Here is a 26463-nt window from a genome sequence, read left to right on the forward strand (position 1 = left end):
GAATGAATATACAACATTGTAGCAGATGAAGTTCAGTCAGAATTCCAAAGTAATCCTTACTGGCACAAATACAGTATTTTTATCTTCATATTAATTGATACATCTGGAGAAGGAAATTTGATAGTAAGTTAAATCAGTGAAAGCACTCGATATAGAGAAATCTCAAAGAGAAGAAAATAATAACTGTTTTTGTATACAGTTCTGTACAAATCAAAGGCAAAAACTGCCGACAATTGCAGTTACTGTAATTGAAAACTGTATTTGGAATTGTGAGGAGGCTGAAGCAGTTTGCTCCCCCAAAAAAAGAATAATATTTTTTTTCCATTGTAAAAATGGTAGCTCTGATAAATGCCAAGAGCTGACAAGCAAGACTAGCACATTCCAGAAATTGGTGTCATAGTGGACATGCCTAGTCATAAAATATGCCAGAAATCAAACAAGATTGTGGTTGCTTCTCTACAACCAATTTAATAGTGGGGGAATAACAGCTATTTCATTTATTTCCAGAAGTATTTCAGGTTACTTCTAAGCAGATGGTCACATTTCCAAGTTAAGGAAAGTTATGTAGCCCTCCACAATATTTCTTTTATAAGATTACCTTGGGGCCCCATTCATATGTGCCAACATGCAGCTTTATAAAATGTTGTAAATATTTTGTAGTCATCCTTGGGAATAATAATTGTGTGGGCATCTGAGTCTTTGCAGTGTTTCAGCTTTCCATTTATTTACTCGTTTTTAATTTTAAAAATCTAAAAAAATTATTATGAAACTGTTGGTTCCAAAATTATGATTATGTGTGTGAAGTTGAACGATGACGAAAAGTACAATGGAGGACATGGATTAACTTTTGGAATATTCTAGAAAGAGCTATGGGCTATTACTAAAGACTAGTCAAAATAGTAAGCATTTGCCTATGAAGCCAGTAGGCAATGGGACTGACTCAATGGTACCTAACTTAAGACATAGTGATAGAAAGAAATTTGCTTCCTTCTTTTTTTAAAAAAAACAACAACTTTGAACCAGAGAAAAGAATTGACAGAATTCATGCAACCAGTGAAACAGTTTGCATGTTTTATTTTTCCAACATCAGTCATGGTTATTAGTTTATATAATAGAAAAGGGGGAGGGAGTGGTTAGAGATGGCTTCATGACTTGTGGGTAATTTCCCAATAGCATCTGCTTAAAGTTTTTGTTTTTGTGTTCTAAATCTTGTTCAAAGAGCCTCATTTAGATGTTATGCATTGCTTAGAAAAATGCTACCTTATCAAGAATGCAAAATCAGCATCAGTCTAAACTGGCAATTTGCTTCCATAAGAGGTATGATTTAACATGGGCAGAGATTACTGTTCAATTAAATCAGGATTTGAAGGAACTATTGAGTAATGAATTATTTAATGAAAAGCAACTTTAAAAAGGTTAGGGGGTAATGGCATATTTATTGATAATACCAATCATGTGGAACTGCAAAAGCTTCTTTATTAAGGAACACAGGATCATTTGAAGATTCATATATTGGCCTCTCATTGTCTGTGGCTGTATATAATGCAGTGAGGATAAGGCAAACAGTGCCATCTCTTGTAATTCGTAACCATTTTAAGGAATTTACTTGCTTCAGACCCAGTAGTAATTGATGAGCAGCAACACTCATGAATTCTATCATCACATTTAGTGATCTAGTATATGACTATGTGCAAAACTGTCTGGACCCAACAGTTCTTGGTGAAAGATCACCTAACATTCAGATTTGGAAATGTATGCTTGTTTTTCCAATGAAGAATACAATTTGCTCAAGTAACCATCTGAATGGGGGTACTATGTGTAATTTTTTCTCCCATGTCATCTTTCAAAAATGGATAATGAATAATTGTTCTGTTGATAAACTGGAGCTGCTCCAAGAGCTTAAAAGTGGGTTGGGGCCTTCTCCATCTTTATAAAATATAGAAACGAAGCGGTGCTAAGGCAGAGCAGGCAATAGACTCAACTGCTATTCTGTGCCATGTAACGAATGGCATATGTTATAACTATGCCTCTATTTCTATCTTTAAAGGATTAAAGATCCTTTAAACAGTCAGTTTGTATTGACTTTTTAGCTTTCTATTGCAAAGACAAAATCTTGAATACGTGCCAATGTTGAATGAACATGGACTGACTTAACTATATTAAATAATGCCAAAGCTTTCAAACCACATAGAATGAGGTGACTTACTTAGGCTTAAATGATTAATATTGCCTTGATATGTTACCAGGATATATCACATAAGCCCCTCCTATGTTAAAACATTACTATGTACTGGTAATATGGGTTGTCATTAGTTTGGGTCCCACTAGCTGCTCTGATTAACAATCGTAAACACCGCATGCAATATTAAGAGCCCCATAATAAACACAGCAGGTCTGGGTCTGATTAGCGCCTGGGTGGAAGCATACGCCAGAGCTCCATCTGCATCAGCTTCCATTCCATGGAAGAAAGGCAGGATATAAATCTAATAAACAACTGCACTAGGATAAGGATGTGAAAACTACTTTACTCTTGGAAAACAGCAGACTGGTACCCTTGCCAATATAATTATGTTGAAACAGTTTCCATGTCACAAAGAAAAGATATATCTTATTTAACTTTAAAAAAAAAAAACACAAGTTCATGAAATGATGGGCTGTGTTTTCATAGCTATAAAAGGCGCTGCCTGCTTTTTGGGTGCTATTTTTTAAATGTGACCCTGACAAACACTGGGTAATGAAGGTCGCACAACTCACATTTCAATTATGTTTTCCTAAATATGTGCAGCTCTAAATGTGGAAACTTATTTCTGAATGCAATTAGATAAAATATTCAGACATTAAGAATTAATCACACTTTGTGAAGAAACAATTTCAGATTTTTGGCTGTCCTTCTAAAGGGGTATCAGAGGTGATGAAAGGAGGGAAAAAAATGAAGTTCCTAATAACTTAGGAGTAATCTCAGTAAAACCTAATCATAAGTCTTGTCCATTAAAAAAAAAACTGTTTCCTCTTTTTATCCATCCCTGCCCCGAATGTATGAAAATAATGAAATAGAAGCAGATTAAGTAGGCTTATGCATGCAAATTCATATTAAGAAGCCAGAGTTTAAAATAGTGCAGTTTAGCAAAATAAAGTAAATAAAGAGGGAAGCATATTTGTACTACATAAGAAAATTAAAATGTTTGAATGTTTAAATCCAGGTTATTTGGGTAGCAAATTATGAAAGCATCTGCCAAGTATTCTGATCAGTTCCAACTGCCTATATACAAGCAGTTCTTGACTTACAACCATTTGTTGAATGACTGTTCGAAGTTATAACAACATTTTAAAAAATGACTTATGACTGTTTTTCACACTTACAACTATTGTAGCATCGCCCTGATCATGTGATCAAAATTGGGACACTTGGTAACTGGCATGTATTTTTGATGATTATAGTGTCCTGGGATCATGTGATCTCTTTGTATGACCTACCTAGCAAAAGCCAATGGGGAAGTCACATTCACTCAACCACCATGTTATTAATTTCACAACTGCAATGATCCACTTAAAGTTGTGGGAAGAAAGGTCGCAAAATGGGGCAAAACCCATTTAACAACTGCCTTGCTTAGCAATGGAAATTTTGGGCTCAATTGTGATGATAACTTGAGGACTACTTGTACCTTATTTGTGATATAGAGGAGCTAAATAGAACAGTTTCCAAAATGACTCATGGACCCAAAATGGGGCCAAGCTTTGAATAAATATTCATAGATTTTTCACTGTTGTTATGTATCAGCTTATGTATAATTAGAAGATGACACCCCAGATAAAGTGCTGGAAGCATATTTAAATAAGTGCTCATATTAGTAATTTCCAAATAATAGTCACTTTTAATCTGTTGCAGCAAAAGCTGTAAAGGGCCTTGTAGTTGTTTAAAAGTCAGCAGATTTATTCAAGCTTAAGGTTTTTATGGGCTACAAACTCAGTTCATTAAAGGTTGACCTAAACTGATAGATTGCATGGTATTTTGCAATGTGAAGTTGAGGGCAATTCAGCACAGAAACTGCAAACAATGTTCACACAAAATAATCGTTTATGTTGCATAAACATTTTGGAATTCATAGCAATAAGTTTAAAATGACTAAATATCTCTGGTAGTTATCATAGTGAAAATTAACTTTTTCCTATCAAGCACTATTTTTTTAATGATTGCTATTAGTTATATAATTTTTATACTTTCTATTATTCACTTATCCTTGTTCCCAAGTGCTGTTGTCTCAGACCATATTTTTTACACACATAAATATCTCCTATGAATAAGATTTTGTGAATCTGCAATGGGACTCTGATTAAGAAACAATGTTCAGCTAGCAAATTTTATGGGAAAACAAACATGCTACCAGATTTATTTATTTATTTTTGGCTATAATAGACTAATACAATTCTCTTTCTACAATATAAGTTTAAGTATCCCTCAAACTAGTCTTGGATTCTGGTGACTTCATGGGAACATCCATGCAGTTTCATGCAGTGGTTTTCAATTATTCTTTTCAAGTCTTTTCTTTCAACTTCCTAGTCTAATCTACAACCTTGGAATTTCCTGGTGCTCTCCCAAGTACTGGAAAATTCTGCCCCTGAGAACCTTTTTTATCCCTGCTTATTTAGATTAACCAGAGGCTTCTATTTAATGGGGATTAACATAAAATAGTGTTAATAAATAATAAATGAAATCTTATCCCATACTTAATATTTAGAGTAGTGTTTCTAAAAACAATTTTATACTGATTTTCCGAGAAGTAAGCTCAATTGAATTTAGCGGGAGCAAGGAAACACATAGAGGAAAAGCCTGCCAAATGTTGCATTCCAAACCTTCTTTCTTCAAAATTACAATTTTATAGATACCTTTCGGACCTCCATGCAGAGGGAGACCCAGCTTGGCAATGCATTGGTGCACAACATAAATGGATTCTGCAGCTTATGCACAACTGTAAAGAGAGCTACATTAAAGAACAAAAAGGTAATTCTATTTCTGCGTAGGGAAGTCTCTTTTAACAGTGCAGCATTTCTCTTCATTCAGTGTAAATATTTTTTTTAACTGTAACATTTAAATCATGGTTTGCATTTGAACTGAACTTTACAATTTTTTATGTTTCCTTTCAAACCGGTACGTCTTGCAACCTTAATTATTTATAAAATTAAGATCATTCAAGTTAGGTTTACTACTAGAAGAAAGGAATTGGATCTCTCTCTATGAGAAGCAGGCTGAGACATTTTCCACAGCTGTTTCTCTTAACTTTCTCGTCCTTTTGCTGAAAAAGACGAGCAGTGGTAAAGAGATTGTGTGCATCACTTGCTTCTTTAGTGTTCATCCTCAGGCTTCAGTTCCTAAATACTGTTGGTAGAAAGTGAATTTGACTTATTGCAGGGTACGTGAAGTTTATCATCTTGATGATAGAGTTCTTTAATGAAAAATGTATCTTTATTGAAATAGGCTTTAACCTAAGTGTCTAAAATGAAACTGTAAACAATTGTGTATAATGAAAGCCGAATCTGTTTTTATTCCGTATCTTGATAAGTCAGCATGTTTTATTTGGGTCTTTCCCCACCCCCCCACCCCTGGTGTACAAGAAAGAGTGGGGGGGGGTTTCATTGTTTTCAAGCTAAGGAACACACTCCCCCTGCAGTTGTGTTTGAACCCCTGGTTTCAGTGTTCAGAAAATCTATCAAAATGCATTTCTTTTGCCAGATTTTTAATAGATTAAAAAAATATGGCTCAATTTATTGTTAGTTTTTATTAGATTGTTTTATTTATGATTATTATGTTTGTTTTTTGTTCTTTATTTTTTTAGCGGCCTTAAATATTTACCAGAAATGGAATAATGAGGTATTAAATAAGTTGACAAACTGCAGCTTTTTCAACCTACACCAGAACTCTAAAATACAAAGGGAGGGGAAAGAATTGAGTTCACAGGTACATGAGATTTTTTTGTGGGTGAAAACAACAAATGTGAAAACAACATATCAACAATTATATTAAAGAGGATGGCTTTACACTACATTAAGCCACAATGTGACTTGATTCTAGCATAAAGGGTTTATGAAACCATCCACTGGTGGTATACATAATTTCTTTCTTGGAATGAATTTACATACCAGTATTATGTTAAGTCTAAAACAAACTGAATTACAATAACCACAAGAGTGCTGTCAGTCAGAATTTTCCATGCTGATTAATGGGATAAAACTACTTCTTCCAGTTTGGGAAGAACTATAATATGACATGGCTTCTAGGTCTGTATTTTTTGTTGTTTTCATTTTTGTACTAGTAATAGAAAAAAGTCTTCAGGCTAGCTTCTCCTGATTTGTATATTATTATAAACATGTGGATAGAAGAGCTGTACAATTTAGATAAACAGTTGATGAGTTTATTTGTTAAGAAAATGTGAATTAATCCTATTATTAATTATGAAGGAAAATCATAATTCCTTTACAGTGTGTTGCATACTTTTTATTGCATACTTCTTCTTTAAAAGGAAGGCAGATTTTTCAGTTCTTCTAGTTTAAAAAAGCTTTATATTAAATTACTAACAGTTATACCTAAGGACAAAATAATCAGAATATAGTATGACTTTTTCTTGTCTTATGCAACATTTATATTCACCTTGCAATGTATGACATATTTTTATTTGATCAGGTAGACCAATATGGTCTGTGTCAAAAAAGCTTTTAAAATTTATTATCTTAGCAACTGGTTCTGTTGTTTTTGTATAGTGGGCATATGGAGGATGCACTTTTACAGCCGTGGGGTATTTTATGTTTAACCCCTATCTCCCATTCCTAAGAATAAGAATATAAGAATATTTTTGTAATACCTAATGATAAGCCTTGGCATGGTATCAAACAATACATTGTTAATTATTGAAATGATTGGCAAACCTAGTAAGTCTTCATCAATTTAGCATAATTCTAAAGATTCCTGAGATGATAATTTATTTCTTTTGATTTCATTTTTAAAACAATATGAACCTAGTCATGACTGCATTAGTATAAATCTGTGTAATATGGATGTTAAATGAATAATAAAGGGAAAGCTAGGGAAACTCCTATATATCTTAACTAAGAATTTTGTCAAGAAATCTGTGAAGAAATACATTCCTAAATCCTATTTAAATTAATCCAGTTCCAAATACTATGTAGATCATGCAAATATTCATGCAAGCATTCAGAAGGAGATGCTGTATATAACTTCACATGTTAAATGTGATAAATGGTTCCATTTCAAAACTGGTTAAGTTTGCTTATCCACTGGCATCAAACAAACCTGAAACCATACACTCACTACAACTTTCATAAATGCTCCTAGCAGTAATTGCAGTTGGATTCAGAATATTTTCTCATCTCTTGCAGATAGGAAACAGGAGCAGAAAATTAATGCACTGAGTAACTAGATATTATTGTCCTCCATTTCTCCCTCTTCCCTGAGTCTTCCGACTCCCAGGGAATGGCCAGGGCTCAGGACCCCAGAATGTGGCTCCGATTGGAACAAAGTTTAGGGACTACTGGCTTAATGTCAGGTTCCAAGTAATGCAACCATCATAAAACGAACTCCAAGGCATTTCAATTCCTCAAAGAACAAGTTTATTAAGATACACCATCCTGACACTAACTAGTGGAAAGCCAGTACTGAAGGCTTCCTGGCTTTCCACATCACTATAACTAAGATTTTCCAATTTTCCAAAACAATATGTCACATTGTCCAACCGGAATGTGAAACAATTGCCTGGCGACTTTGCTCCTCCTTCCTCTGGCCAGGCAGCCATTGGAACGTGGCTGACTTATTGTCCAGCTATGTTGTTTTGGCTGGAACTCCATCCACTTCAGCTCTCCTCCCTTTCAGCTCCCAAATGTGTCAAACTGAATTCATATGAATAACCCAGATATAAACCAATCCACTATCTAACCAAATTCAGGCTTGACACTTATTTTCTAATCCAGCTGTATTGTTTGGTCCCAACCCATTTGGAGGGGGCCAGGTTGGGGAAGAGTACTGTGTTTCCTATCCTCTCCACCATCTTTGAGAAGCAAAGCCAAAGAATTGGCTTCTTTCACCTCAGAACTGTCATTTTCCCAATTCAAAGACTCCCAATGAGATCTAAATAATAAATAGGAGGGTTTGTTTGCCACTATATTATTCACTTAAAGCATTAAGAGAAGCAATTGAGAAGCAACATAAATATTAAGAATAGGCTTTATTTCCTCTTTTCATGAAAATCTCATGGTTTGTTTTTTTAAAAAAACCTTTATTACTACAGATACTTTTAAGTCATTGGATTGATACAAATTTAGTTATAATTAACACAAAAATGGCTTAAATTAAGATTCATTTCATTCTTGTGTGGGAGTATTTTCAGTGATGTAACTTAATCTGAATCGATACAGTTTGTTCAGTATAAAAATGTAATTTGTATTTCAAATCAATCAATTTTTTTACAGTCCTAGACCAGAGACCAGAACAAATAACACTCTGTAAATATACAATTAAAAATTATAGAATAAAAAAAAACAGTTAAAATATATGATAAAATCGCTTCTTGGCCTCTTGGCTAAGATGTAATTTGTATTTTAAATATATGTTAAAAGTTTTTTTTTTAATAGAAATAATCCATAATAATAGCAGCAAACAGCATAATGAGACTAAGTAGCCTTTTTAGTGTGCATTTTTAATATCTATCATTGTTCTTTAGATTTTAATGATACAGGGTTATAAGGATATATTAAATGATATAAATAAATTTATATAGGGTACGGAATAAACCAGCATTTTAAAATGTATTATCGCTTCAGATTAATTTTAATGGAACCTCCTTAATTCTTGCTCCAGAAAATTGAAAGTCTTCCATTTGAAAGGAATCCTATCCTACTATTGTTGATGTAGACTTTAGACACTGCCTGTTTGGTCAACAAGCAACAATGGGTGGTCAGGCTGCAGCATGGGACAAGGGCCTGCTGTGCACAAGAAAAAAATGTTCAAAGGTGTTTAAAGGCAGTGAGGAAGTCTACCACCCTTTAGAGAATCCAGCAGCTACAGATCAGTTTTTTTTTCTTTGTGTTGTACCCTTTGTGAATGCTCAGGATATAGTGCACAAAGAGTAAATATTGTAATTTTTCCTATAATTTTAATAGATAATTTAATTTTATTAGAATGAAAATTTGTTCTCCATTTATAAATTTTCCATAAAAATTATAGAGCTCCATTACCTAATAATATGTTATCTAATATTGCAGTGGTATTTTCTTTTTATCTGATGGGATTTTCCTCATTTAAATGAAGATATTCAAACCAGACTATCGCATAATGGAAACAAAATGTAATAACTACTTTTAATGAATGGCGGATAGTATCTCTTAATATTAAACCTTATTCATTAGCTCTCTTCAACCACTTTCAACTATCTCATTTTAATACTTGATAAGACTGCTTAATTTTAAGGAAAAATAAATGCAAGCTAAAATGTTCTGGGGGGAAATGATTGTACAATCCTTTTAACACTAGAAGCACATGGTAAAACTATTTTTAATAAACATGTACATGGTCACATACTTAGTAAATACAGTCAAACTATTATTTTGGAGATAGTGGCAATGTTAATAGCAATTTTTTATTTGCACCTATTAAAATAAGAACCTATTGAATTCAGTCTGCATGTTACATTCAGAGATGTTATCATGTGTTTATTTTTCCAATGCAGCTATGACTTTGCATAACTAATACTGCTACATGGTTGAAAATTGCAATCTCAATAAATGTTCTTGTAAGTAATATATCAAAGTGTTAAAATAAATTATATCAAGGTTTTTATTCACATTTCTTAAAATCATCTTGATTAGTGCATTGTTTGTAGACATACATTCTTCTTAATTTTACATCTGTGCTCGATTACATTAAGGTATCATGAATACATTTTTATGTAAACATAGCAAGGTAGGAATATTCCACCCAGAGAGAATATCATACATTTTGCATATATTATAATTGCCAAGGTTTTCCTTTTGTTTACGTCTAGAACATCTTGTATGGTTCATCCCAATAATCTCTTACGAATTAGGGGAAAAAAACGCAAACATTCCATCTATATTCAGTGCTTTAAAAAATACTCCACTTTTACTTGTTTTGAGTAAGAGATGTTTTAGGACCAATTTGTGCAGCAACTCTTTCTTTTCCATATTTGCTTTAAATATATATAGTCCTGAAGCGCTATCTTCTGGACAGCTTGGATGGGGGGAATCAGCTTTGCTAATGTACTCCAGATGTTCATTAGTCCTGAGGGTATATGTGCTTGTTGTACTTCCTTGCTTCTGTGTTGTACTTTCTTGTAATGCTAGACAACCAATTAAGAAATTAGTTTCATGTTAAACTTTCTTTTCCTGATACCACTGCGAGCTGATGATGTGGTTTCTAGTTGAACAAGGGAGTATTCTTTGCCCTGTTTTCTGTTACTAATGAATAAACAAACCATTGGGGGGGGGGTGTTTTGTTTTTTACTGCCAGCATAGCCATTTACTGGATTCATAATCTTCTCCTGTTAGTATGGTATCAGACACATCATTTCAAATGATTCTGAAGAAACAGTCATGTTTTGAACTGGGTTTTTTCCCCCCTGAAATTATTACATCTCTGTATTAAACGTATTTATTTTTGAACTCTTAATCATAAAAAATAAACATAAGAAATAGGTTCATGTCATATACAAATAAAGTTTTTAGGAGGTACACTAAACAATGCATCCATTTTAAAATCAGAAGCATGCAATCTTGTTCTCTCATCTAAGCTACTATATTTCTCAGAAGCTTAATGAAAAGAACCCTTTTTGAAAACGTCTATTGCATTGGGTGTTTTATTTTTTAATGAGAATATGCAAAGGGCATATATGTGTAATTTTAATGTATGAAATAGTGCATTTCAATTGGAAAAACCCTTGCCAACTGAATAATTTTGTTTTGTCTTGTTAGCTTTTTTCAACAATTTCAGGAAATTTACAGATTGTTTGGCTAAGCTTTTGCATACTGAGCCAAACCATATATATATGTAAAGTGAGTGATTCAAAGCATTTAGAATTTCAGTGAGGTTTCTAGAATACCCATGTGAATTCTGGGTTGAAGGGAAAAACTATAATTAGTATGCTTTCCTTTTTTGTTTGTTTGAGTTGGTTTTCCTGTTTAAGAGAGGTTAGGTTAACACTAATTTAATTAGTTTAAAAATCATTCTGCAAATATTGGTTGGCTGGCCAAACTCTCAATAAATACATCTGCAGGAGTAGATGTACTTTCCAAATTATTTTCCAGATTATTCTCATTTTTTTCCTTTACATTATTGGGACTGTGTTTTCTCTTGATTTTCCTTTGTTCAGTGTTCTTATTAACCATATTATCTGGGGTGAACAATGTGTTTTTCTGAGGAGGAATTTGTTAGATTCATTGATTTAATTCTGTAAAACAAAAAAAATTCCAACTGTTCTAAAATCTGTATGTAGTATTAAATGCATATCAGTAATATTTGAATAAATTAAAGGGGCACTTTGGTTACATATTTATACTTTAAATATTATAAATTCACCCAGTAAACCCCAATGAAAAATAAATTTTTCTCCACTCAATGACTAGAGCATATTCAAAAATCTGTTAGTGTCTTAAAATTTCCCTCAAAGCTAAGGCTTCATATGCTTGATAGAGGGAGTCATAGAGTTTCTGTACAAGTTTACTTGTTGGCAGAAAATGTGCATCCAGCCAGGGAATTTTCTAGATTGATATGACATGCTACATATGTATTTCATTCATGTCTTTCTAAATATATAAAGCAAGGATGGGTTTGATTTTTTTACTTCATTAAATAGAGCATGAAGTCTTGAACCATCTTTTACTTTATCTTGCTACAAATACTAGTTTTCGAGGTTGGGCTGTGAAACCAAAGCAGGATTGGAAGAAAATTATATAAAGTGGTACAGAGTAGTATGAGTAGGTGAAGAAGAGTGGTATTTCACTCTGTTTAATACATACAAAAGATGAAAAGACAGTCGTAGACATATGAATACATGTTCATGCATTTCCATCACTTTCAGTTCCAGATGTTTCTGCATATACATGTATAATGTCTTGTTACAGAACAAAGGGACAGGAACATCTGTGTTGGGGTAAAAGTATTTTTTAATTATTTCTAATACGTTTCAAAATATACTGTCCTACAAATTATTAACAAAGGAAATGAAAATATAAATAATACCAACATTCTTCAGTATCAAGTGTACATGTGCACATGTGCAACTGCATGCCAATCTAAAGCAATTTAAAATATTTCAATAATCCAAAGAGCCCACATTGCTGATATTTAAGACTTTATGGAACTCAAATCGTTCATGTTCTCTTCAAACCAGACCTATCAAAACTTTAGAGATGGTTCTTGCAACATTTAGTTCTCTTTTGCCAAAACAAATTTACAAAGAAATTTGAAACACTTCATATTAAGGTCTTCAAATTTTCATTACTCAGCTTACCTTTTGATGGACAGGGGAAAATCCAACCTGTCAAAACAGTATTGTTTCAGTGTATTAAAGCAGGAACTGCTTTAATTTGATGAGATTGGTAAGTAGACTTTCAATTTCCAAATCTTGATTCTCACTTTCTTAGAAATATTAATCCCCATGGTACCATTGATACTTCTCTACTTATAACCAAAATTTACATATTCAACAAATACTTCTTTTGGTTCATAAAGAGCACTCCTAAATTACAAAGCTGTTCTTTCAAATTTATGGAGCTGTTCTTACACATTTATGGAGAGCTAGATCCTGAGATTTCATATTAGCCAACATGTTGAATTTCAGCTGCTTCTTTTTCATATCTTTATTGAATAAGAAGTGGCTTTGAATAACTATGCCCCTAGTTTTGGAAAACCTTTTTTTACAATCTGCACTTATCTTCATTTTTTGTTTTGTGCTCAATATAGCACAGGATCTTTAGTAAAGTAGGATTCTATTTTGAGTACCTAATCTTCCAGATATTATTCTAGGGAGTTCCCTCCCAGAGTTGGTGGGGCTATAATCGTTGAACACCTTTTGAGGGAATTGTGAATATAACAGACAAAAGCCTTAAGCTTTGCATAGACCTGATGTCAGACTGCATTCTGAGATGCACAGTACACATTGCCGTGAATGAAAAATGGTCTTTGGTCATGTCACAGAGACAGATTACCCTAGCCTCTCCTGTGCTAAAATTTGGGGGGGGGGGGAATGGTCTTGGTACAAAGGATAGAGCTCCACAGAAATAAAAGTGGGGACAGTTTGGGTAAAGAGCAGGATTTTCTGTCACCCCAAGAGTCTGCGATTAATATATTGAAATCTCCAAGAAACTGGAAAATGTAGGTAATTGAAGCAAAAGAGCATTGGCTTCAGGAAGCTTCTGTTTCTTTGAAAATAGATAAATACATATAATAGGAATTTGTTTAGTTTTTGATGTTACTTTGGTGTGTTGAGCTCAATCTAATGGCTTTTATTTCTCTGTACAAGTTGTGGGATTGGGTACTTAATGTCCATCCACAGTCAAATCTCAAGATTTATTTATGAGGGTAGAATTTTTATTTAGAAACTTCTTGTAATCTATAGTAATAATTTAATAATAATAACCTGCCAAGTATCCCTGTTCAGAGATTTGGCAGAGAATGCATCATTTGTAGCACATTGGTGCCACCTTGTGGATTTTTTTTACATTTTTCTTTTCTAACAAAATTTTTAGCTGGTGTTTTGACTACGGCCTAGGTCAGTGATGGCTAATCTTTTCAGCTTGGTGTGTCGAAAATCGGGAAAAAGTGTAGCCTTCCTCGGGTCGTGTGTCACTTCAAGAAATATCAATAATTTGGTTTATGACGGACTGGGCTGGGGTGATCACACAGGGCTGTGAAACTCGTCTCCCTGGTCTCAGGGCTGCAGGTGCAGGATGTGGGGATCGGAAGGCCACCTTACAGGGCTGTGAACCTCATGGATCTCCTTTCCTCCTGTAGCGTTCCTGAGGTAATGAAACTGACAAACCTCAGTTTATGGTGGTTAAAACTGGTTCTCTGCTGCAAAGATCTTGCGGCAGCGGTGACACCACGCCTTCACGCAACAAGCAGGGAGCAGGGATTGGAGCAGAGCACAGGCAGCCTCTAAATGTGCAGGTTTTCCCCACACCAACAGGCGTGTCAGTCAAAGTGCCTCGGCGTGTCACGAGTGACACGCGTGTCATAGGTTAGCCATCACTGGCCTAGGTAGATCTGTGTGGAGAACTAATGTTTTAACCTAGGCAATATCCTCCATGATTCATTGGGATATAAGAAGGAGAGGTAACATCCAGTAAGGCTTGAAAGAAACTACTCTTTTAGGTAGATCAGATCAGGAAAGACACTCCATGGGGAAAATAGATAGATAGATAGATAGATAGATAGATAGATAGATAGATAGATAGATAGATAGATAGATTTGAATTGAATTGAATTGAATTGAATTGAATTGTCAGCGACTCTTCTGAACATTATCTTGCTTCCCAGGACTTAAGAAACATTTCTGTTTTCTTTGCCTATATAACAACTTGCTTGTTTCCTTCAAGGCTGATTCTCCCTGATTCTCTACAATCTGCAATTCATCTTTTTCGCATTGGATGCGTTACATTTTGATATTTGCAGTTAGAAAATTACTTTCATATTTTCTTTCAATAAAGCTTGATTTCTGTTTTATCTTCCAAAGTGGTGGAAGTAAGCACTCCACATACAATGTTCTGGCACTGTTGAAATTAGTTTACTTTTTTTTTCAATTTGGTCTTCTAATTGTCAGAAGGGTTGCCCAGTTTGAAAACCTTCACTCTCATACACTTGAGAGTTAGAGTATAGATAGTAAGTAAGATGGTCCCTAGAAGACATTTGGTAGCAGCAGAAACTACCAAGCTGCTGCCTCAAAGTAGTAGGCAGAAGCACCAAACAGGCTTTGGGGAGAGAAGATTTGAGACTTCAGCCATCTACCATTTGGGCCTCAGCAATTTGTTATAGGTAGTCCTCGACTTGCGACCACAATTCAACCCAACATTTCTTTTGCTAAGTGAGACACTAGTTAAGTGAATTTTGCTCCTTTTTACAACCTTTCATGCCACAGTTAAGTGAATCATTGCAGGAATTAATAACCTGATTGTTAAGTGAATCTGGCTTCTCCATTAACTTTGCTTGTCAGAAGGTCACAAAAGGGGGATCACATGACCCCAGGTCATAAATATGAGTCAGTTGCCAAGCATCTTGAATTATGATCGCATGGCCATGGGGATGCTACAATGATCTGTAGTGTGAAAAATAGTCATAACTCACATTTTTCAATGCCGTCACTTTGTATAGTCACTAAAAATGAACTGTTGTAAGTTGAGGACTACCTGTGCAGCACTCTGTAAAAAAATCTAGCCCTCCAAAGTTGGGTTGATTTTTCTAGTTGGGAAAGGGGGTAATAAAAGATCAAACTAACCTCTATTTACATGCTCACAACATTCCCTCAAACTAAAAATATGATTTTTTTAAAAAATGGGGGGAGGGGTGACAAATTTGATTTGATCCTATCTTCCATAATGATGTCACATTAGTATTACCATGCTCTCTTGTGATTCTTGGAAAAGTCAAAAGCTCTTATTGTGGTCTCCAAACACACAAAAATGGCTCATTCAGTAACTTTCTTTAATCTTGCTTTAAGCTACATTGATTGATATTTCAAGGAATTCCTTGGTATCCATATCACCTGTTTACAATATGGGCCTTTTTTTTTTTTAAACAAATTTTATTAATTTTACAGACAAACAAAGCATCATTAAACATTAAAGACATTGAACCTCTTTCCATTATAAATTTTTACAAGGCAAATAAAACATTGTTTTATACAATACAATTCTAATATATCCCATTTCCACTTAAATATTTTTTAAGCAAATTTCTCATTATTTCTCTTTACTCTTGTTCAATTACATTTCTTCTATATTTATCCATTTTATATTCATCATATTCATATTTCCCTCTGCCTTGTTTACAAATATTCCTCTCGCTTTCTCCCAAGGTTTTATTAAATCTCAATCAGACATACACACACAAAACACAAAAACATAAAACTTCTTTTTAAAAAGTAGCTTGGCCCCGGATTACCTCTCTTTGTATGGACTTCAATTAAATTCATGTTCAGCTTATATGCCATTACCTATCTTATTACCCTTCTATATCTTTATTATAACTTCTCCCCGCTTTCCACTCTTCTTAATTCTATTTTATTTATTTCATCTTAATTTAAATCATTATATTTGTATCTTTTGTCTATTCTTTTCCAATTATCCATTTATCTCATTCATATTAGAAAAAAAAATATTTCTCCTGAAATCACTAATCGAAGTATGATGCCTTTCCATCACTCCCCTACATTAACATTTAAGGTAACACCTAATTCCCTATCTAATTCTGCTTAGTACATTCTACTTACTATAATAGTAAATCCATAAAGTAATTAAATATATAATTAAACATTAAATCTCATAGCATTCCAATTATCTATTTCAAAAACAAATACCATAATAATAAGTTCATACAAACATCCACACAATAGTCAGTTAAACTCTATACTTAAACTAAATATTTTAGACATTCCTTTTAATATTTTATTAAATCTTAAAATCTATCATTATTAAACCTTTAATATTTTAATCTTTACTTAAGCCTTATAAAATTCTGATTTTCTAATTCTCATACAAATACTACAATACTATCATGTACCTTGCAGAAACATTTTAAAACAAAGTTATGCATTACCCATTATCCATAAAAAAAGTTTTCTTTTCCACATCTTATTTCATACCTTTGTGGCTTTTCCCCCCCTTCTTCCTTCCTATCTTATCCCATCTGGTCTTTTTACCCCCCTTCGCCCCCCCCTCTGTTGCATTTCTCTTTTCTTTTGCTTTCTAACAGTATATTGATTTTGCATCTTATTTTTCTCTTTCTTGGATGTTTTTTTTAAGTCTTATGTCCTTTTTCCTTCCTTTCTTTTTCCCTCCTTTCTTGGTCAGCTTTGTAGACTCATTAAAGATGGCTTCTTCTTCTTCTTCTTCTTCTTCTTCTTCTTCTTCTTCTTCTTCTTCTTCTTCTTCTTCTTCTTCTTCTTCTTCTTCTTCTTCTTCTTCTTCTTCTTCTTCTTCTTCTTCTGTATCCTCCATTAATTGCTGTGTTTGTTGAAAAGTAGCAAGCGCCATTTCTAAAAAGCAAAAAATTTCTCTCACACCGTCTTTACCTTCTTTTTTTATTCTACCATAGTCCTCTCTCAGTTCATCAACAGATAAAGCCATTATAAACCTTTTCTTCTTCTTTTTTCTCTTCTTTTTAAAACAACCAAGATAATTCAAAGCTTAAAACAATTCCCCAAAATCCCAAAGTCATCAAACAATCCAAACAGAACACAAAGTTCTTCACACTTTTTCTTCCTGGGGTAATATCAGTTGGCAAGGGGAAAAAAAACCCAATCTGTATTTTAAAATCTTATTACAATTAACTTCCAGTCTCAAAATCTTCCAGGCATCTCCTCCAACAAAACCTTAATGAAAATTTTCTTTTTGTCCTCTCCCTTCCCACTTATAACAGAAAGCTTTAAATTTTTACCTTCTATTAAAATAGCAGGATTTTCAATATCCATTTGTTAAATCCATGTGGAAGGAGAGTAAACTTTCTTTTAAAACACTTTCACTCACCGCTTGTAAATCTCTTCTGGAAACAAAGTATCTTTCAAAAAATCCAAATTTTCAGGATATTACTTGTATTACTTGTATCTTATAATCCAGTTCAGCCAAGAAACTTTCGCTTCAGCACTTTCTCCTTCTTCCTCCAGCACGATCTTGTCCAGCTGTCAGCTTCTTTGTGGCGGCCATTACTGACCGCCGCTCCACCGCCCTGAGAAAAGAGGGTTAAGCCGGGTGGGGAAGGGGTCTGCGAAGACCCCAACCCCCTGTCCGGATCCCTCCTATCTTGGGCTGCCTCTTCATGGCAGCCCTAGCCTCCAGATCGATGGATCGGAGGCACCAAAGCAGCTAGCGCGGCAGGGATCGCGCAGGATCGCAAATCCCTGCCGCTCGCGAAGCCGACAAACCAGAAGTTCCAAAATGGGCCTTTTTAAAGCCTTTTATAGCACCAGGTGCAAGAACACATGTATTACATTGGATCACCTAATTCAACTTCCAGTTTCCATGAAATCAGGCAAATGCATATTAGAAATGGAAAAACAAGACTATGAAGGCAACTATTCTTCTCTAGTACTTGACCTTCTAACATAGAGAACAGAAAAGATTAAAGGGTTTAATATTTGTTTCATTTATTTTATATCATCATGTGAAATTAAATTATGGAACTTTTATGCACACCTATGCATGTTATATGGAAATATTATACACTGCTCAAAAAAATAAAGGGAACACTTAAACAACACAATGTAACTCCAAGTCAATCACACTTCTGTGAAATCAAACTGTCCACTTAGGTAACAACACTGATTGGCAATCAATTTCACATGCTGTTGTGCAAATGGAATAGACAACAGGTGGAAAGCATAGGCGGTTAGCAAGACATCTCCAATAAAGGAGTGGTTCTGCAAATGGTAACCACAGACCACTTCTCAGTTCCTATGCTTTCTGGCTGAAGGTTTGGTAACTTTTGAATGCTGGCGGTGTTTTAACTCCAGTGATAGCATGAAACGGAGTCTACAGCCCACATAAGTGGCTCAGGTAGTGCAGCTCATCCAGGATGGCACATTAATGTGAGCTGTGGCAAGAAGGTTTGCTGTGTCTGTCAGCGTAGTGTCCAGAGCATGGAGGCGCTACCAGGAGACAGGCCAGTACATCAGGAGACGTGGAGGAGGCCACAGGAGGGCAACAAACCAGCATCAGGACCGCTACCTCCGCCTTTGTGCAAGGAGGGACAGGAGGAGCACTGCCAGAGCCCTGCAAAATGACCTCCAGCAGGCCACATATGTGCATGGTGCTGCTCAAACAGTCAGAAACAGACTCCATGAGGGGGGTATGAGGGCCCGACGTCCACAGGTGGGGGTTGTGCTTACAGCCCAACACCGTGCAGGATGTTTGGCATTTGCCAGAGAACACCAAGATAGGCAAATTCACCATTGGCGCCCTGTGCTCTTCACAGATGAAAGCAGGTTCACACTGAGCACATGTGACAGACGTGACAGGGCCTGGAGACGCCGTGGAGAACATTCTGCTGCCTGCAACATCCTCCAGCATGACCGGTTTGGTGGTGGGTCAGTAATGGTGTGGGGTGGCATTTCTTTCGGGGGCCACACAGCCCTCCATGTGCTCGCCAGAGGTAGCCTGACTGCCATTAGGTACCGAGATGAGATCCTCAGACCCCTTGTGAGACCATATGCTGGTGCGTTTGGCCCTGGGTTCCTCCTAATGCTAGACCTCATGTGGCTGGAGTGTGTCAGCAGTTCCTGCAAGATGAAGGCATTGATGCTATGGATTGGCCCACCCGTTCCCCAGACCTGAATCCAATTGAGCACATCTGGGACATCATGTCTCACTCCATCCACCAACACCACATTGCACCACAGACTGTCCAGGAGTTGGGGGATGCTTTAGTCCAGGTGTGGGAGGAGATCCCTCAGGAGACCATCTGCCACCTCATCAGGAGCACGCCCAGGCGTTGTAGGGAGGTCATACAGGCACGTGGAGGCCACACACACTACTGAGCCTCATGGGTTACTGAATTTGATTTCCATTGATAATTTTTGTGTGATTTTGTTGTCAGCACATTCAACTGTGTAATGAACAAAGTATTTAATAAGAATATTTCATTCATTCAGATCTAGGATGTCTTTTTTGTGTTCCCTTTATTTTTTTGAGCAGTGTAGAATTATATCTTGTACATTTTAGTTATAATTTTCCCCCAATTGTTCCTGACTATAAGAAAAGAACTCAAATATCAGCATATTAGGATATATTGGAGTTCCTGGTTTGAGAAAAGTATATAGGAATACGTAAAATCAACTTTTTTCTTTATTTTCCTCAATTCTTGATGATTATAAGAAATGCAATCAAGTACCAACATATTAAGATACACTAGAGTTCCTGATTTGTGATATATTAGGCTATGTATGCATGTATGTATGTATGTATGATTAAACCAATCCTATTTGTTGCAATCAGCTGCAAGAATTATATACTTTGATCTGTGAGTTTTTTGTTTAATGGATAAGAGCAAATTATAAAGGTTAATACTGCATATTAACTAACACCAATAATTAATATACTCTCCCATTTAGTCAATCCATTGATACATAGTCCACTGCTTGATTTGGACAGTGAAGTTCGCCCATCTTCACTTGGCCATCTCAGTCGGAGTGCCTCATTGAAAAGAGGCAGTAGTACTCAGTCCAGTCGAGATGACAGTAAGTCCAGTTGTGATCATATTACAGTTTTGTGTGTTGGATTTCCTTTCCTTTCCATTCTGCAAATCATGGAAGAATAATTTGCCTTGCCTTGATAATTCATTTCATAACTTTGGTCGCAACCCAATTTGGTCGTGACCCAAACCTAATTTTGGAAATTTGGCGCTTACCCCCCAAAAATGGAATTTTTGGGTTGGAACCCAATTTGGTTGTGGTCAAAACTGTTCGGGACTTGAGGTTCTACTGTGTAATTCATTGGGTAAACTTTGAATTACTAAGTTGAATGTCTGTTCTCATTATCTCATTATGTAATCTTAATTTGGCTTAGGATAGATAGCTGTATTTAAGTATATTGACATCAGATTTTAAATGAGCAGCTAATTGGATTAATTTATTTTGAATCTCAAATGTCAGTCAATTAAACTCTTACTATGAGTGCTTCTGTGATGCTTACATTTGCTAAGTTAAGCAGTGTGGTGCCAAGTCTTATTCAACATTATTTAGCATATTTATTTCTTTAGTATTTATGAATTACCACTCTTGATGTCAATCACAAGTATAATTCCTCTTTAACAATTTTCCAGTAATGAATTTGTATCGTGTATTGTACCTTTTTCAGATTGGCGATTTAAAACTCCTCAGCAAGTAGCATTTGTCGAAAAGTTAACTAAACTTGTAGTAAGCCAGCTTCCCAACTTCTGGAAACTTTGGATTTCTTATGTGAATGGAAGCTTATTTAGTGAGGTATGAGTATTTACCATTGGGTACTTAGACAAAATGCAGTTTATGGGGAATATAAAATAGTGTTTAGGTTATTCAAACATTCTTTTGCTTAAATATCAAGTGTGATTTAATCTCTTAATCTCTCTAATGTCTTCATAAACGACCAACTGGCCAGGGGGGGGGGGGGAGATCATTCTTTGCCTTCTTGTGAACCTGTTTGTTGCAGTAGCTGAATTTAGAGTAAGAATGGGAGTGTTTCTCAGATTCAAACTTCTATAACATTCACTAGGTGCCTCATAATCTAATCAGCATCTCTTCACCTAACATTGAATTGGGAATTACAGGGAGATTGAGATATGAGAAGGAAAGTAGAATATAAATATATTATTGTTCCTTTACAGTGGGGGTCTTCAAACTTGACAGCTTTAAGACTTGTGGACTTCAACTCCCAGAATCCCTCTTCCAGTCATGTTAGCTCAGGAATTCTGGGAGTTGAAGTCCACAAGTCTTGGTAAATTTGAAGACTTTTGCTTTATAGATTGCTTCTGCTATTCCTTCTGCATTAAAAATTGTTCTGTTAAGCAGCTTCCAGGGTTCAACACTCTTAAGTTGTTAAGAGTTAGTACTAACTACTACTATTGCTCGCCTTCTCACCCTGTGTAATAGGACCCTCCCTTATTACTAATCTGCCAACATTTATACAATCACCTAAATAATGACCACTGCTCTTCCCAGCCATTTCTATCAAGTGTTGAGAGTTGAATGATAGTTGCACAGCAGCAAATACAAATTAACTGCTTTTTCTACTGTGCTTCTGTCTCATTGGTGGACACTTGGGGATATGGAAATTAGAAGATGACTGCTTTTTATCGCCAATTCTTTTATATCCAGGCTTAAGTTCAATATTCAAGCTTGGAAGTAGTGCAAACATATATAAATGCTGCATCCATTTTGGCCAGCTATTTCTCATGTTTGTGCTACTTTAAAAGTAAGAAGCCAGTTGAACACAGACATAATGGTTCTCATAAAAGTTATGTTCAAAACCCACATAGGATATAATTTAGTCATGAAAGTAATGAGCAATCATGGGGAAAAATAGTAATAAAGAAGCTGAATGACTTAGTCTCACTAGTTATAAAGATTACATGCATATTTTTTTAAAAATCAGTTAAGGATTGCCATAGTTTTGCTAGGTTTAGAAAGTTAGTAACTGAAGTGAAGAGACTTGTTTATATATGTGGTACATGTGCAAGATGTAACCGTTGGACTTACCTCACAAATTTCTACAGGAAGGGGTTAACATATTCAACAAAATTAAAGTGGGAAGTGGGGAAATATTTTGGTGAATATATTTATAGTTTTCATGGATTCTGTAGATCTAAAAGGAAATCGAGATCATCTAATCTACTCCCATATTTAAAAAAAACAAGAACTTCAATTAACCAGTCCCATTCTCCCTTGATTCCCTTAATTAATGACCCTGGGGTCTAGCTTTTGTAACACAATCAGGAATTCACCAAACTAGAGAATTTTTAGATATTCAAAATGTATAGACAGGGATTCCTTTGCTCAGCTAAACACTTCTAAATGGAAGAGGCTCTTCTTTGGTTCATTCTTAATAGGCAGACTTCATTTAGTTCTTTGGAAGGCTGAAATGATGGTTGTAGTGTATATTAAAACAATATTTTAATAAACTTTGAATTTATTGAGTGTACTTGAATATGGTATCGCAAGCTCATTTTTAGTAGTATATAGTAGGAAAACTGCTTTGGTACTAAAAAGGTTAAAATATCAGTTAAAATATTTTTATTTCTGCTAATGCTCTCTGTTAATTTATTAAAGCATGCTAGAACTTTAATTTAATCCAGTTTTAAAGATTCTTTTCCACTTGTTGCAATATCCTTACAGTAATTAGACTTTTCTGTATTTACTAAAATTGAATGCATAGAATAGGTCATGTGTTCCTGATAATACTAATGTAGTAAGATGGGCATCTCTTTTTCTTTTATAAGACTGCTGAAAAATCTGGCCAAATGGAAAGATCAAAGAAGAATGCCAGGCAGAAGCAAAATGATTTCAAGGTAAAGGAACAGGCACCCATTTATTAGATGGTTTTAGAAATCAGAAGTGATTTTAAATATTTTTAAACCAGGAGTGAGCCTTGTGCATTAACATTTTAACTGTATTTGAATACAATGGCCCTGTAGGGCTTAACCTCAAAGGATGTGGAAAAGCCTGGGGGGAATTGATGAAGCCAGGATCCAAGACCCAGCAGAACAAATGAAAAAAAAAAAAAACCTGTCCCTTGCTGTTTGGATACTTGCAATCCAGATTCCAATCAGGACTTCCCCAGACACCTTCTATATTCACTGAGTGATGACAGCTGGTAAAGATTTAGTAGTCTAAAAAGTGCAGAAACATTGAGAGTATAGAGCAGGGGTGTCAAACTCCTGGCTCACGGGTCGGATGTGTCACTTGCTGGCCACGCCCACACCCAGTTTAGTGAAGGGGGGGAAGTCCCGATATGTCACATGATGCCACCATGATGATGTGAGTTTGACATCCTTGGTATAGACTGAAGGCTGGTTGTAATGATAATCTATTTAGCAAACCCTGTTGTTCCCAGATACACAGGGAATCTGTATTGAGCTTTATAGCATAGGCTTGAAACCTGCAGTACCATTCTGGTTAATGGGACAAAACACAAAGATGGATGTGTCTTCATGTAATGTGCTCCTGTAGAGCCCTTCTCTTGTTCCCTACACCTAATTTGTACCTTGGCCTCATTGGTTCCTGGAACCCTATTATGTATGAGTATTTTTGGGTTAACTTTTGCTGATACAAATCCTATCTCTGTTTCACTTCCGGGCTGCTGATTAGAATGAAAACTTAGCAAGAATAATCTCCCAGCAAAAAACTCTTCTGTGGTAATAGGACATTTAATCAGATTGACTAATATTAGATTGGCTAATTAAAAAAAAAACTACCTTCCACACATTCAGTTATTCAAATTGCTACCTTCACCCAAGTCCTGATAGAACTTAATGAACTGTTTTATCAAAGAGAATGTTCCTTTGTTTTAATATACAATGGTTTATGTACAACTATCATTGGCTCAATATGATGTCTTTCTTTTTCTGTCTTAGATGATGATTCAGCAAGTGATGCAATCACAGGTCAAACTGATACGTGGTGCTCTGCTTCCATTCAGCCTTGAAGAAAATGAACTAAAAGAATATGGTGGCTGGGACATGAAACCTGAGCTTTCTAGTCAGTGGTTACCCCATGTCATTCAAACTGTTAGGTTAGTTTTATCTTAAATCAATTATCAGTTTTGGTTTCTTTCAGCAAGTCCCATCTATTCTGAACCAGTTTTGAATATTCTGTATGACCCAAATAATTTGGAGTGTATCTAACTATAGATCTAATTGAGACAAAGGACTCACAAATATATGATGATCACAGAATTGGAAAAAGACATTTAGGCAATTGTGTCCAATCTCCAGCTCAATGCTGGAATCAAAATTAAATCTTCTCACATACCTCCTCTTGAATAGATCCATTGAAGATTGACTACTGTCAACTTTAGATTCCCGTACAGTCAAGTATTCCGGAATTTCCTTCCAAAGTTCTCACTATTCTTTATGCTTGAGACAAGGAAGTCTCAAAAAAAAAAAACAGAGTTTAAAAATTGCAGACTGTCAACATCTATTCAAGACTAAATGGTAAAGGTGTCCAACCCAAAAATATGATAAAAATTATGAGAATTTGGGAACTACTTGAAAGTATGGTCCACCCTGCTCTCAGCAAAAGTTGGCTTTTAGTGCTGTAATGCACTTATGGCAGAAAGCAAAAGTTTGTGCACTCAAAACATTAGGGTTTTCACTGCTAAATTACCTGAAACTAAATTGTAATATGCACTCATAGGAGGAAAAGGTATGAATATTGAGAGTGAAACTACTGGCACCATTTTAGCCTGCTGACAAGATAATGATACTATACTGTTTATCTATACATGGGGAGAGCTGTGTCATAAAGAAAGTGGCCATTTTCAGGCCTAGATTTTACTTAACACTGCTGTTGTGCTTTTACTTGTATCCTATTTTTTTGAGTTACAATTGTATTAAATATCATTGGGACTTTTCCTAGGCATAATGGCATTGCTGAAAGAAAGGGCTCCACTGGAGAAAGTACTTAGATGGTTTTTTGTTTTCCTATTCACACACATATTACACATCCCATCTGAAGATACTTTGTGACATCTGAATCACATAATAAGTGGGACTCATTATAAATTACTTTCTTTTCTTTGGCTTTCCAGGCTTAGCTATGAATCACTTACTGCACTTGAAATACCAAACGATATGCTTCAAATCATCCAGGATCTCATTTTTGACCTGAGAGTCCGCTGTATAATGATTACATTGCAACATACAGCTGAAGGTTGTAATTGTTGTTTTGAAAATTTCTTATCAGTGATGATCTCTTACTGTTGTTTTTTTTAAATTATCATCTGTGATTTTATTTTCACATACAGATAGTCCTTGCTTACTGATCACATTTGGGACCATCATCTTCATCACTAAGTGTAATGTGGGTTGTAAAATGAAACGTATTTTGACTGTCCACCTTACAATGTCAGTCCCAGTTGCAGTTGTTAAGTGAATCACCATGGTTATTAAGTGCAGAGTCATGTGACTGCAGCCTGCCACTTCCTGCCAACTTGCCGGTTGACTTTGCTTGTTGGAAGCCAGCTGTGATAGTTGCAAAGGGTGATTCCCAAACGCTACGTCTCTTATAATTGCATACCAATTGCCAAGCACATGAATTGTGATCATATTACTGTGAGCAGACTGCAGCTGCTCCCAAGTTTCAGGATTGGTTTTAAATCTCATTTGGCACCATTGTAACTTTGAAAAGCCACTGAATTAGTAGTCAACAAGCAAGAGCTACCTTTACCTCTGAATTTATCTTACTGATAGTTCTGTTTTATAGTTTTTAATTAAAGAATATGTAGCATATGGAAATGGTTCATTTCAATAATTGTTTTGCCTCTTACAAACATTTCATTTGATGAAAAGAAGGACTGGGGGTGACATGATAGCAGTCTTCCAATATCTCAGGGGCTGCCACAAAGAAGAGGGAGTCAAACTATTTTCCAAAGTACCTGAGGGCAGGACAAGAAGCAATGAATGGAAACTAATCAAGGAGAAAAGCAACTTAGAACTAAGGTGAAATTTCCTGACAGTTAGAACAATTAATCAGTGGATCAACT

The 26463-nt window shown here is 35.3% G+C and overlaps 1 protein-coding gene across 2 annotated transcripts in view; it reads left to right on the forward strand.

The window, feature by feature from the left end:
• The window catches only part of EXOC2 (exocyst complex component 2), an 84590-nt gene that overhangs the window by 30564 nt on the left and 27563 nt on the right, over nucleotides 1-26463 (forward strand). For both annotated transcript variants that reach the window (XM_026676617.2, XM_026676618.2), the window contains exons 11-16: nucleotides 4881-4999; nucleotides 20340-20465; nucleotides 21085-21209; nucleotides 23201-23269; nucleotides 24335-24492; nucleotides 25510-25631. In XM_026676617.2, the coding sequence (XP_026532402.1) occupies nucleotides 4881-4999; nucleotides 20340-20465; nucleotides 21085-21209; nucleotides 23201-23269; nucleotides 24335-24492; nucleotides 25510-25631 (719 nt within the window). The remainder of the gene's footprint in view (nucleotides 1-4880; nucleotides 5000-20339; nucleotides 20466-21084; nucleotides 21210-23200; nucleotides 23270-24334; nucleotides 24493-25509; nucleotides 25632-26463) is intronic.

This window comes from Notechis scutatus, chromosome 3, assembly GCF_049901735.1.
Source record: "Notechis scutatus isolate UNSWTSFEM ecotype Mainland chromosome 3, rNotScu1.2, whole genome shotgun sequence".
Lineage (NCBI taxonomy): Eukaryota > Metazoa > Chordata > Lepidosauria > Squamata > Elapidae > Notechis > Notechis scutatus.